The sequence below is a fragment of the Gobio gobio genome, assembly GCF_949357685.1.
Source record: "Gobio gobio genome assembly, chromosome: 3".
Lineage (NCBI taxonomy): Eukaryota > Metazoa > Chordata > Actinopteri > Cypriniformes > Gobionidae > Gobio > Gobio gobio.
Genome location: NC_137099.1, coordinates 33,387,502 through 33,401,811, shown reverse-complemented (window position 1 = coordinate 33,401,811; position 14,310 = coordinate 33,387,502). Strand labels below are relative to the sequence as shown.

Genomic DNA, 14,310 nt, shown 5'->3' with positions numbered 1-14,310 from the left:
ATGGCAGGCCTGCTGAAGGTGTGTTTGTCAAACAGCACCACCTATCGTATGGGAGAGAATTTTATCTTCATTTAGCCAGGTGGATAGTTTTGTGTGTCTTGGTGTAAACAGACCTCTCTGATACATTGTGTCTTGCATTTTGTCTGTGTGAACTGGCTTGGCTTTAACTAAACACACATATGTGCTGTAGACAACATTTTATTCCTATAAACCTCTTCACACCGGCGACAAACCTCCATCTGATAACAAACCAACGTTTTTATTATACAACGACTTATTATAATATATATATACAGTAAATTATGCAAACCACAGGTTGAGAGCTGTAGTTCACAGGTCTAGAGATATAGCTGTAGCTGTAGTTGTCTTGTCCATGCAGTACTGGGATGTGAACTTTTTTGATAGACATCATATTCTTGTAATGAGGTTTGTTGTTATGGGAAGAAGGAGGCAGGAACCGGCGAATGTTTAAAGACTTCAGAAATCAAAAATAAATGAACTGAAAGTAAAACATATCATAAAATCCAGGCCTGGTCCTCTCTCGTCCTTCACTGTCATCACTCCTCCTTTTATGCATTTGAGCTCCTCCGTGAGATACGAGACCAGTGCGGCGCGCAGCTGGCGCTCATTATCTCTCACTACCAGCCTCGCCCCGTTCTTATGGTCCCTCGGCCTCGCTGCTTGCCACAATTCTCCTCTGTGATTATTACAATTTTAAATACATGAAAATCATTAGGAAAATGTTTCTCTATATTATAATAAAGCACAATTTTATCTTTTGTTTTACCCACAGTTGACTATTCTGTTATGAATGATTAATGAGGTCTAAAACAATGAATAAATACAAACAATGAACTCATATTAGTCCAAACTAACTAAAGGTTTTTTTATTGGTCGACAGTTTGGTGGCATTATGAAGTTCTGCAACAAAAATTATAGCCAATCTTTATTTTCTCTATTGTCAGCTAAATGGCTCTTGTTCTGATCATCTGTGGAGACACCAAATGTAGCTATTGTCCCTGTTTAAAGGTCCCGTTTTTCCTGTTGTTTTGAAGCTTTGATTGTGTTTACAGTGTGCAATATAACATGTGTTCATGTTTCGCGTGTAAAAAAACACAGTATTTTTCACACTATTTACTTATCTGTATACCGCTGTTTTCACTGTCCTAAAAACGGCTTGATGATTTCCTTATTCTATGAAGTCCCTCCTTCAGAAATACGTAACGAGTTCTGATTGTGCCAGCGGTCCCCGTGTTGTGATTCAACAGCAGCTTTTGCCCAGAAAGGTCACGCCTCTTACCATAACAGGGAGATGCATGCGCTCAAAGTACAGCGTCCCTGAAGGCCAAACAAATGTGATTTGACTCCGGGATGAAAATATCAGTGTCTCGACGACATGGCGACAAACACACTATACAAACCGCTACAAACGCAACACTTCCTCTTCTCCACGTGGGAGAGCAACAAGACCACGCCCCCTTTTTTGCGTATTCTTGTGGGCGGAGGTTAGTCAACAAACTGTTCTATTGACATCATTAAAGCAGGATGTGCAGGAAGGTAGTCCAAACCGGCCGTTCGCTGTAGGCTTTGAAAGGGAACTTCTGTTAAATAAAATATCTCGCTTGGCATTGAACTTTGAGCTTTATAATTTTACAGGTATTATTTATGCTCTAACAGCAACATTACACACTAACTAAAGTTTGAAAAATGGAATCACGAAGAACAGGACCTTTAAATAATTATAAACAATGAACAGAGTAATTATACAACAAAGCCATGAGGGATAATGTAGTTATTGGAGGCGAGGGATGAGTGGACTGTTGTGATTCTCTGTGGGTCTATAGAGAACAGTTCCACTAGATTTGCAGTAAAAACTCGGCAGGGATACAGTAAAGTATTCATCTTCTTGGAAGTTTTCACCTTTTTGGTTTTCCAACATTGAACCATAAAGAATTTAGTGTGGCTTTTTTGACAGTGAGCAACAGAAATATATTATTTTGTGCCGAAGTGAAAACATACTTCTACAAATTGGTTGAAAGTTATAAAGGTCAATTGTGGTTTAATAATATATTTCAGATAAAGTTGCTCCCAAATTGGCATGTAAATACAAAATGAACTGTTGTCACATGTCAGACTGTCTCTTCCTGTCTAAGTAGGTAGTTTTTGGGAAGTATACGCTTTAGTTTATATGGGCTGGACCGTTTCCCTTTATTTTAACAGCATTCTTTTTATCCTCTATTCTCCCATGCCTTCCGGGGCCTACTAGAGAGAAACATCACCATACTTCACAGTGTGGATGGTGTGCTTCTGATGATTGCATTTTGCCTGATGGCCAGAAAGCTCAAGTGCAGCCTGCTCTTTACAATTCTGCCATACTGTTTCCATTTCCTAACTATTGATTTAACTGTGCTCCAAGGGATATTCAATGAAAATCTTTTTGTATTCATCCAACATCTAGTGTTTTTTAACTACTTTTTTCTTTATGGTGTAAGTTCTGCTGCAATAGTGGCTCACCAGAAGTTGGACCTTTAAGTGTTTAATGCCACTGAAAATCGGAATAATTCGCTCCACGCCAATGGATACGCGCCGTTATGAATGCCTGTGCGGCCGTGTCTTTGTTCTAGTTTCCAATGGCAATTCATTGGATCATCTCACCTGTTAGTCTTTTAGTTTATCAGTGCATACTTAGCCTACTTAAGTTCCTTGTTTCCTCAGTACAGTGTCATTTGTTGTTTGTGTATCGTGCACACTGTTACATCGTCTTGCATTACCCTGTTTATTGTTTTTTTTTTTTTTTAAACTTTGAGTTGGAAATCTCTGCCTTATCTTCGTCTTTGAAACTCTAAGAATTGTGACAGAGTAACTGACTGCTAAATGGATTATGCAGCTGAATTCGCTGCTTTGGCCAGGAGAGGCCAAGATTTAATGGACTTTTCCCTTCACTTCTGTCATCTTGCCATTTGTTCCCCTTTTGATGATGAGACAATCAAGTCATTATATTGGATCAGGGCCAATTATTATCAACCAGCCCATTAGACCTGCCAGACACCCAAGGACTCAACTGGAGGCAGGCCATACTGCGATGTCTTGAGAGGCTGTACCCCCAATGTCTGGACCCATCACTGGACCCAGAGCCCAGCCCAATGCCACCATACGACATGGAGCAACAGACAGAGCCCCCAGCAGATGGAGTGCCAGTGCCTGCCACAATGGAGCTACCGACGCTAGAGAAGTGGATGAGGCCACCATCGCACCAGAGCTTGTGACAGAGAAAATACTAGTGGAGTTTGAGGGAATAGAGGAGTACACCGCCCACAACCTCGCCGCAGTGAGTGAGTACGTGTTGGGTCTGGGAGAAGATATGTTGGTCCCACCCTTCCTCCCTCTTCTACCACTACCTTTAGTTCCAGCCCTGTCTTTGTTGTCTCCTGTCTGCCCCATTGATCACACTCTACCTCCTCACTGTGTCGAGAAATCACCTGGGGCATTCCATGAACCATCCTTGAACGGGCTGGGAGATTCCCTTGCTCCTCCTCATCCGCAATGTCACCGGGCTCCCTCAACCTGCCAGCTACGCCTGGGTCGGACATCGGCCTTTCACCATGGACTTGCGCGCCTGCCGCTATGCTCCGGCTCTCCACCGGATTATCGTGGCCTCCGAAGCCTGTGGTTTCACGTGAATCCATCAAGCCTCCGTCTGCACTGAGGACTCCTTCCACATCGTCAAGTTTTCTGCCATCCCTCCCCATGGCGACGTTGGATCCGGGACACCATGGCTCCTCCCTCCTGCAACGCTGCTGTGGGGCACTATCTGGGCGGGCTTCTGGAATTCATTCCGCGCTCTATCATCACATCCTTGGCTTTTACCACCTCTTGTTCCTCCCTGGTCTCTCCTGCCTACCAGTCCTCCTTCTACCAGTCCTTCCCCTGCTCCTCTCCATTACCACGGTCTCAGGAATGTCAGGAACTGACAGTCTTTTGTTCATTTAATTTTCATTATTATTTTTGTTAGTTTTGTTTCATATCCTGCTGTCATGCACATGTGTATTACATGTTCCGTCTAGTGTTTCATCGCCACCTAATGGCCTGGCAGCAGAATACAGCGTTTTTAGTGGTTTTCACGGATCCAATGGGGATCGTTTTGACAGTTTTGAAAACGCAGAAAATAAATGTCTCAGTTTTAAGCGTATTGTTGTCATGTAAACGTACCCTTAAGTTTCTTGTTTCCTCAGTTCAGTGTCAGTTGTTGTTTGTGTATCGTGCACACTGTTACGTCGTCCTGTGTTTATTCTTTTATTAAAAACCTTTGTGTTGGAAATCTCTGCATTTTCTTCGTCTTTGGAACCTCTAAGAATTGGGAAACATAATGTGACGTAAATGTAAAGATAAAAAAATGTAAAGCAAAAATACATTTTATTCATCAGGAATTGAATCGAAAAAGTAAGCGTTCCATACCAAAATGGAACCAAACCTGAATGCAAGTTTTCTGACGATTATGAAGGTCAAAGGTCAAGTCCACCTTTGAGAGCATCTGGTAATGCTTATTTTTAAAATCTAATGTTGTTTTGCTATTATTGCCAAAATATTTGTGACTACATTACTGCACTAGATTTTTGCAAGATTTTAAAAATAAGCTGCATAATCTACAACAGTAGCCTGAAACATTGTTAAAAATTGTATTGGTAAAAGATATTTTACGTTCAGAGCCATAGCATCATGGGCTCTGACACAGTGCTGTAGCGTAATAGGTGACTTTGGTCATAGGTAAGTTTGATTCCCAGCTTGATGTCCTCCACGAAAACCAGGAATGTGTATTAAGAAAATAAATGTTGAGTCCAGTGTTGACTTTAAACATGCAGAACACATATATAACTCTCCTTTTTTCATGTGTTGCAACTTTGACATCATGGCCAATATCTAATGATTGTGTACTTATTTTAATGCTTAGTGACCAGTTCGGCCAAAGTGTGCTGTGGTTGCCATCTGCTAAATAAAATATAATCATTCTCCGTTCTCTGATACAAAGAATAGCTTTGTGTTTGTGTATGTGTGTTTGTACAAACAGCTGAATTATTATTATTTATTTACAGTTTTTATTTATTTGCGATGAGAAGATAAACTGTGCCAGACACCATCTCTCATCTACTAGACAAACACTTAATCTGTGATGGTGACCTACAAATTTAGAGATTATTGTAGTATGTCAGAGTAAAACCGTCCCTGAGATTCTCAAGAGAGCCCCGCCTCATGACAAGTTCCAGTGTGTCCCATTGGTTCCTATTGTCTTTAGTTCCACCCCCCAATAGTCGTATATGTTATTTGTGAGGACATATAGCGGCAAAAACAAAAGAAGTGACACCTATAAGATTTTTTATTTAGTGCAAATCTATAAACTAATAAAAATTAGTTTAAACTAATTCATTGTATGCCACCCATTTTTTCAGTGAAAATGAAATACACATAATTCTGTTCCTGATTTGATCCGATAAATGCGACACAGTCCATTATACACTATACTATTCCCTAACTATATCAGTCAGAGGTGTAGATAAAGATCTTCTCTTCTCATCCGCCAATCCTGACACGGTTGTTTCCCTCCAGGAAGTTAAATATTAACTGGGCTCAAATTTGTTAACACAAACTGCATATTTCATCCCAAAAATGCTTGTAAAATGTGACACTTTAAAGGAGGTAAGAACTCTAAATTGCTTCCAGAAGTATGAGATTGTTTACAGCACATCCACTTCTACTTGCATTCCTTTACTTGCTGTGTTTTTGATGCCTGGGGAGGGTAGGTGTTTTAATGGGGTGGATGGTCATTTCTTTATGCCTTTTTCAGTTCACTTTTTTATGGTAATGGCCTGGGAAAGTGTTTAAAAGCATAATGTGTCCTACATCAGTATGAGGAAACAACTAATACAATTTGGTTCCACAATACTGTAAAATAAATAATCATTAAGAAAAAACTAAAGATTAAATATTTAACAAACAGCAAAGGAGCTACTTTTGAGACACTGAATTTCTACAATTCTATAAAAATGCAGAAAGATTTTGTAGTAAAAACTTGCTAGAGTCCCTAAATCCACCCCCTGCATGGGAAGCTAGAATTTTTTTCGTTTTTCCAACATTAAACAACAAAGGATTTAGTTTTTTGACAATGTGCAACACAAATTCGTTCATGTCAAAGTAAAAACAAATTTCTACAAATGGCCAATTGTGGTATAATGTAGGAGCACTGGAGTATCTGGTGTATAATCTTGGGTGATACATCAAAATGTATCACTAGTTAGAGACATTTTATGGCTCATTTCTACAATTGAGTCAATTTACTACATATATCACAGAAGTAAAACACGACTGCATTATCACGTGGCCACTACTTCACTTTGCTCTGCTATCAGTCATCTTGTGTCCAAGCAAGCACACGTTCATTATTATAACCGATGGGATGCCACCTCTTTCAGGATCAGGATTTAATGTGATACTCCTCATGAGTGTCTGCTTTTTACCAGGGGGCTGTTGAAATACGACCTCATATATAGGCCTACTCTCTGGGTTTTTAAGGCTCCTTAAATGGTAATGATAGAGATGGTATTTAGTGTGCGCTCTTTCCTGGACAGTTGTGCTTTACCAGTACGTACAAGTCTTTTGTTTAGCTGAATGCAGCAGAAGGTCATGTGCATGAGAATTAATGCTGTTTAAGAGGATTCCAGACAGATGGTATTTCTTTGTTGGACAATTTTTTTTATTAGAAAACCCAAGCATACCATCTTAATGTGGATATTTGGAATAAAATAATCTATGAAGCGTCTTTGTGCCTGTTAGCACACATCACTTTTAATTCATATCTATGTGACCCCTGTCCTAATAAGTAGTGTTTATTCATTTCTGTCCTCCCCATCAATTCGGAGAGGGAGGAGGACAGAGGGAGGGAGGGGGACGGAGAGAGAGAGAGAGAGAGAGAGAGAGAGAGAGAGAGAGAGAGAGAGAGAGAGAGAGAGAGAGAGAGAGAGAGAGAGAGAGAGAGAGAGAGAGAGAGAGAGAGAGCATGTGTGACTGTTTACAGCTGGGACTATCTGTTTATGTCAACCTGACTGGCAGTGGAGTGGCTGTTTTTCCTCCCCTCTTACGGATTCTCTCTCCTCAGCGTGTATCTGCTTGCAGGTTATAGTCTTCTCGAAGCCTTTACGCGAGACCCTCTTCGGCTGAGCTCGTGTCGTTTATGAACAAGTTATCCACGCGAAATCCGATCTAACAAAATATTTATATATTTGAGGTGGACTGTGATACTCCTATATTGGAGCGAGAGAGACCAGGCAAAGGGAAATATATTCAAAATACTCGTTTCCAAATGGATGGGATGAAGCCAGAATCGACGGCTGAGGAGAATCAGGATGAAAGGGAAGAAAGCAAAGGTTTGTAGCTGTGCGTGATCGTTTTGTACTTCGGATTTATTGTGGTAGATGTTTAGAGAGCGGCTTAACCTATATGCAACGGCTTTGCTTGCGCACCGTTCATTATGCGAATGAATCGAATATTTTATTGATTTGAAGTGCTTGTGATCCTCATCGTGTCATTCGCTTATCAATAAAATGCTTTTATGCCGTTAACTCGATTAGGGAATGCGCATGTTTTATCTAGGCACCTTTGGAGCGCTGGTGATGTCAAATATTTCCTCTGCGTCTTTGGAGAGCCGTTTCCATCGCTGCGAGTGATGATGATTTGAATAGCTGCTACTGTTACCTTAGTGATTTCCCCTTAGCAATAATAAAGAAGAACATTTCTTTGTTTGGACCATATGGATTCAACAATATGAAATACTATACTATATTGTATTATATTTCGAGCATATTCTAAATGTTGTGTTGTTTTAGTGTCGATAATATTGTTGATGGTGACGAGGTGGAGGTGTCGCATTGTATTGAAGGTGTTGTTTACATTGATGTAGCCTAGTGTTCGCTGCTAAAACCAATGGACGAATTCCCATTTTGATTATATTGTATTTTCCTAATTTGATACTACATTTGATTAATTCCTTTACTGTTCAACATCGCAATATATAAACATTTTTGACAAAATCCAAAACCATTATTAATTTTTTTTTTTACAGCTGTCTTGCAGAAAATAAAAGCATCAGATGCGAAAATAGAATGCATGCTTTGAATATGTAAACGATGAGTTGCCTACTGTAGTGTAACCTATAGCACCTGATCCCCTGAAGAAAACGTAATCAAAGCGCCATATATCAGGGCACCCACATAAATCATGTAGGCTTATGTCTCTTAAAGTTATTTGTGATTTCTGAGTTTAGTGATGATATTGTTTCAGGATTATCTGAACAATGTTTTTATGATAATAAAAAGCCTCTTAGCATAAGCAGTGCTCTAAAGAGGACTATCCCTGCCCCCCTCTTGACCCCACCAGATTTGACATTTTACATGATTCTGGTCTATTTTTAGGCTAGGCCTAATATTTTTATGTTGACAGAGTTATGGATTTGCAGTAAAGTCCAAGTTCTCCACAAGCATCAAAGCAACAAGGAGGCTGCTTCTCCACTCCACCCACTGGTTATGTCATATAACTATGTTTCAAGCCTTGAACGATTATAGACCTAATCCAGAGACCTAATATTCACTGCTCATAAAATCATGACTATCATGACATTCAAATAGATATGCCTTTATATGCCTTTCTACCACATTCTTATCCTCTCTTTTATATAAAATGTTGACCAATTTTGCCACCAGCATGATTAGATTAATGCATTATGTAAAGGGAGACCTAATGGTACCATATGTGTCACAACTAAAATATGCAGAGAAAAGTAGTCTTTATGAAAATTTGATGTATTTCCAAGAACTGTTGGTCTCTGTCAGGTCATCTTTCTGTAGATGCTTTCAGGTCCTTCGATTAGAGGTTGAGATTTGGAGTACAAGTACACATAATTTGTTCACTTAAAGAATAAGTTCACATATTTTCATATTTTTTATCTGTACCCAGATATTCCCATTTATTTGCCAGCAAAAGTCTGCCAGATGACACGCATTTGGTTAAAACTACTGTATTCCAGCCCACAGACATTCAGATCAAGATCATAAGTGCATTTTGGGTGCATTAAGGGAATGCCACAGCCCCCTTTTCTCGTCATGTAGCACCAATTCACGTTTCTACTTTTATTAAAAGCCCATCTTGCCAGTTGTAAATGCCCCCTTTAAGGTAGCAATAATTTAAAAAAAAAGTTTTTTTTTTGATCTAGTAATATGTAATCTGTCACAACTTGTCCTTCCTGTGATGTAACTGCTCTGCAGTTAAAGTCGGCATGAAACGGAAGTTGCAATAGTCTTTTCTTCCCAATTGTGATGCATATCCAAGTGAAATGGCTTCCCGAACATGAAAAAAAATGGAGGGCGGGACTTTTGTCAGTCGGGAGTGGTGCAGAGATGACATCCTTGGTTCTTTCGACAAAAACACAATAAGATTTTTCCATTGGTTTTTGGATTATTGCAGACAATTAGGTCTATGACCAACAAAAGCTTATGATTATTACAGGTTTTGTTCATTGTGATAATCTTCATGAATGAAAAAAGTCAAAAGCTAAATGTACGGTATAAATAAACTACACCACGGCTTCAACATCACTAAGCTTCCAACTCTTTTAGTCTTTGTTAAACAACAGTTTCCCTGAAAGTTAGTGAGTTATAATAGTTTGCAAGTGCCCGAATATAAACACAACGAGACTAAGGAAAGCAGACTAGTGGGTATAACTTTACCTGTTCGGCTGACGATTTTTAATGTCCCAGACAACCTCTGTAGTCTTATTAGCAACCACTTTTTAAAGTCAAAGCTTTAAAGAAAATCATATGAGGGGATTTCTGATGTATCGCAGAATAAAACGTGAAATTTTTTTGAGCTCGTATATTCACCCCAGACCTTCAAGCGTTTAACCAAAAACCTAGCCTGGATGCCAGCCGAACTTAGCCCCGCCCACAACATTTTTACTCGGGCAGTTCGGTCTGGACTTGCTCAATAGAGAAGTAATTATGCCCGAACAGAAGCTGTTCGGACCAATGAAATTGTCAGGGCGGGCTTTAGACGATGATGGACAGATGAGAAACAGTAACGTAATCATCCACGTCATCAAAGAGCGCCTGGGTTGAATTTGTTCTAATCCTAAACGGAGAATATATGCATTCACCTTTACTATTTCTCTCAGAAATGATGATCGTGTTGGTAAGTACTCTGTCTCCTTAAATTCTTTTTTTACAACACCGGCAAAGTTCGTTTACACTCATCTTTTTCTTCTAACGCTAGGCTACTTATTCCAGCGTGCGTGCAGACAGGGTTGCCAAGTTTTACAACAAAACCCGCCCAATTGCTAACGTTCCTCAAAACTAGCCAAAAACAAGCCCAAAAGCTTTCCAGGGGGGTTCTCCGGGAAAAAAAGGCATTTGGGGGGTAAAATATGTGTTATTTTGGAAGGACTGCCTGCTAAAATTCGCATTCCTGGGTCTGTATATCACATAATTGGGGTCGCTTCAACCCGTGGACTTGGCAACGCAGTGCAGTTGAGTTCTGTTGACATTTGACTACTAACGTTATGCGTCGCTCGGTCGCTCCGTTGCTCTGATTGGTTGTAGGTCTATCCAATTGAGGTCTTTCCTGGTTCGGTTGAAACACGCCCCATAATCACAGCCCAACGGAGCAGAATCAGACTCATATTCTGACTAGAATTGAGTATGACGACGTCAGGCTACCAAAAACCCATAAAAAAAAATATTTCGCCTGTTGACCGTGTGTCTATTTATTATTTGCAGATAGCGTGCCTTGTTGGCAAGTGCTATTCGCACTAGCTCCGCCTAAGGTTTTGACACGATTGACCCGGGTTCAAATCCGCCTTTTGCAGAGCTCGCTCTCCTCTCTTTTCCTTTCACATATCACATATCGGAAAGTCATTTACTTTCAATAAAAATTAAGAAAATGTTCTAAAAATCGAAATAAAGTGCCTAACGAAATGTTTAATAATAATAAAAGCATTTATTGGGTAGGGTTAGGAATAGGTGTAGGGAGGGCTTTTATTGTCCCATTAAGGCGGCATCCATTTAATAATTTCAATAAATATAATTATTTACAGTCTTGCATCCTGTTTATGTACAACAATACTGAGGTGCAAATAGTATGTATCTTTCAAAATAAAGTATCAATAGCTTCTAATTACTATTTACACATATTGCAAATAACTACTTTTACATGGTTTAAATAGAATATATCACTATTGTCACTTAGTATGCTATTTCACTTAGTAAATAGAATCCAGTTATTTGCACTTAGTGTAAATAGCATCTACAAAAATACGTCATCCTTGCACCACTCTATTGATTGGTTGGATCGTTGTGGTTTGCAATTTGCCCTCGTGCCAGTAAACACATCATCGAAGAAGAGATGTTTCTGCAAGATGGATGGGAAGTTATGTTGATTAAAGATTATGAGGACATATGAATTAAAAAAAAAATATGTGCACAATTTATCTTTGTTAAAGCTACAAAAGCGATTTTTTTCTCTTTCACTTTTGTTTTTTTATTAACATTGGTGACAAAAAGCTGCGGGTATATTAGGCTGCTGTCACTAATACAAATGCAAGGATTAAATATAATGATACGCATATGTTTTCTTTCTCTGATGGGCATTTTGTCTTAATTTTGTATGCACATGTCCATTCAAGCACAAATAGATTCTGTGTTTATGAACTTCACGTGGAATCTGTGCGGCTCCACACACACACACAAAAAAAAAACAGCGTACGAGTCTTCCAGTCTTCTTGTGCTTGATGTTTAAACTGACAACTTAAAAATGCATGCAAATGATAAACTTTCACTCTATGATGGTTAAACTTAGCAATTAATCCACGTAGGGCTGGGTGATAAAACGATAATGATATGTATCGCGATAGACACGTTATTGATATCAATAAAAAATGCGCTCGATAAAACTTATTAAAAAAAATTCTTCGTCGGAAGAAATCAGAGATTGCGAAGCAAGTTTGGTTGCATGAACAAAGGCACTCACTCTCTGGTAACCTTGCAACGTAGGGAGTGACACGCTAACAGCCAATCATGTAACAGTATCACGTTTGGTTGCGCCATATCGTTGTCTCATGTTGGATTCTTCAGTAACAGAACCGACGTGGATTGATGAGTGGAAAATGAGTGCCGCAGCGAGCGAGGAAATTGTTGAGCTCGCCAGTATAGCAGTTTTTTGGATTTTATAAGTCTGACCGTAGTCAGACTAAACTTGTTTTACCACCTTAAGCCTTGTTTATACTTTCGTCTGGCTCCACAGCTCGAGCCTCCGCTGACTGCACGACGTGCTCGCCGTTGTGCTACTCTTTGAAACGACATGGAGAGGTACTCTGCATCAGTGCCTTATGACAAAGCATCTAACGGTACAAAAAAATTACGGAGGCACTGCACCTTAATGTTAAGATAATTGTTAAGTGTTCATTGTGATTTTAGACTTGTTTACATTTTAATTATTTGAGTGTTTTCCATGGTTGTGTTGACATTTCTGCCTTTATAACTGAGGGGATTATAATCAGAGGAAGGTTACGTTTAAAATATATATTTTTAAATTTAATATATATTTTTCTCCTGGTCCTTGTTTTAAATAGGTCATAAAAATATCAATAATTATTTATATCGACCGATATGACATACTTATATCGTGATACAGTTTTCAGCCATATCGCCCAGCTCTAAATCCACGAATCACATGCGTTCCGAACCAGGAGGTTGACAGCTGGCCCGTACGGATCACTATGATCCCTATACTTGACATCGCATATCCCGCTATGTGACTACCGCGGATGCGCACTAAACGATTTGGATGCTAAAATGATATATCGTGCAGCCCTACTTAAAATGTGTGTGTTTTACAACTTTTTGATAAAAAAAATGATAAATAAAATAATACAATTAATAATTGGCCTTAAAGTTACAGTGTGCAATAGTTTTCTAACATTTCTGTTAAATAAATAATAAATACTGTTTAATATTTTTTAATTTCTGAATAAATCAGAATTTGCACAATTGACTGTATAGTTACAAAGATTGTGCATGTGAGGAGACCAGATGAACAGTTGTTTTGAAGCCTCGTTGCTGAGGTTTTGCTCTTCTTATTGTAGGGCAGAAATTGTCTTCATTCCTTTTGGACACCTTGTTCAATGTCCTTCAAAGCTTTCTGAGTATTGATTATCATTTGTGCTATTAATGAGGTATGGGGTACATGTTTCTCAATGAGTACACATAAGCCAATGATGAGAATATACAGGGAATGAGAAAAGGCAAACAGTCTTGTTCTCGCTCTCCCTGCCGCTCTTTCTTTTTCTATCCCACATGCACAGAAGAGGTGGCATGCACGCTCTTCTCTTTTTACATAACTCCTACACTTAAAACATCAAAAGGATTACATCATTTCTGTGACATGAAAGGGGAGGGGTATATAGGCTACTAAAGGTAGGGAAGATAAAAATGAAAATGGCAATAATCTCTTTTCACTGTATGAGTCATTATATATGTTACATCTGTATTTGCAATCAGGAAACGTGTAGGACGGGTAACAATAAAGTAATGGCACCTAGAATGATGAAAAAAAAAACTGATGGAAATAACATTCTTTTTTTCATTGTTGTCTACTGTACAATAATGGAAAGTACTTTTTGTTGTCTGCTTTTAGCCTTTAGGCCAGTATTGCCTGTTGGTTTTAAGGTACCTTTGTGGATGTTTAGGAACTAAAAATGATGACCATGGTTAGATGTTAGGGTACTAAAGATGAAATAATTGATGCATGGATTTTTTTCAGGTTTATGTACAGTATTTATTTTCTTGGGACTGGCACATTTATTTGGTGTTAGTGTTTAATAGCAGTGTGGGGAAGTTACTCAGAATTTGTTTTACTATGTTTTTCAAGTATTTTCAAATTTCTAAAACCTATATAGGAAGACTTTTAAACAGCATTTACTTAAAATAACAGTGGTGAAAAGTTCTTAAATGGAAAGTTTACAACTTTTTACAGTTTTTATTTTTCTGGTCAAAATGCTTTTAATTCCTCTTCATCTATGCATGCTATCGATAAATACACGCAGTACCATGCATATCTCATAAGGTGCATTTCAGAGGTACCAATATAAATACATTACAAAGTAATTACTATGTAGGAGTGTAATTCATGTTTTAAATGAATTGCACACACAAAATATATATATATATTTTTTTTTTTTACAAATATGTGTGAACCAAGAAATATAATTATAATGTA

General features: G+C 38.6%; 1 protein-coding gene across 4 annotated transcripts in view; it reads left to right on the top strand.

Moving 5' to 3' along the window:
• Window positions 1–14,310, top strand: part of gpm6ba (glycoprotein M6Ba) — a 76,254-nt gene that overhangs the window by 14,091 nt on the left and 47,853 nt on the right. Inside the window, exon 1 of one of the 4 annotated variants that reach the window (XM_079812888.1) lies at window positions 6,965–7,415. The exons of 2 other annotated variants lie outside the window; for them this stretch is intronic. In XM_079812888.1, coding sequence (XP_079669014.1) covers window positions 7,352–7,415 — 64 coding nt within the window. In that variant the 5' untranslated portion in view covers window positions 6,965–7,351. Of the gene's footprint in view, window positions 1–6,964; window positions 7,416–14,310 lie in introns of those variants that run through there. One more of the 4 variants, XM_079812886.1, reaches the window with a different exon arrangement.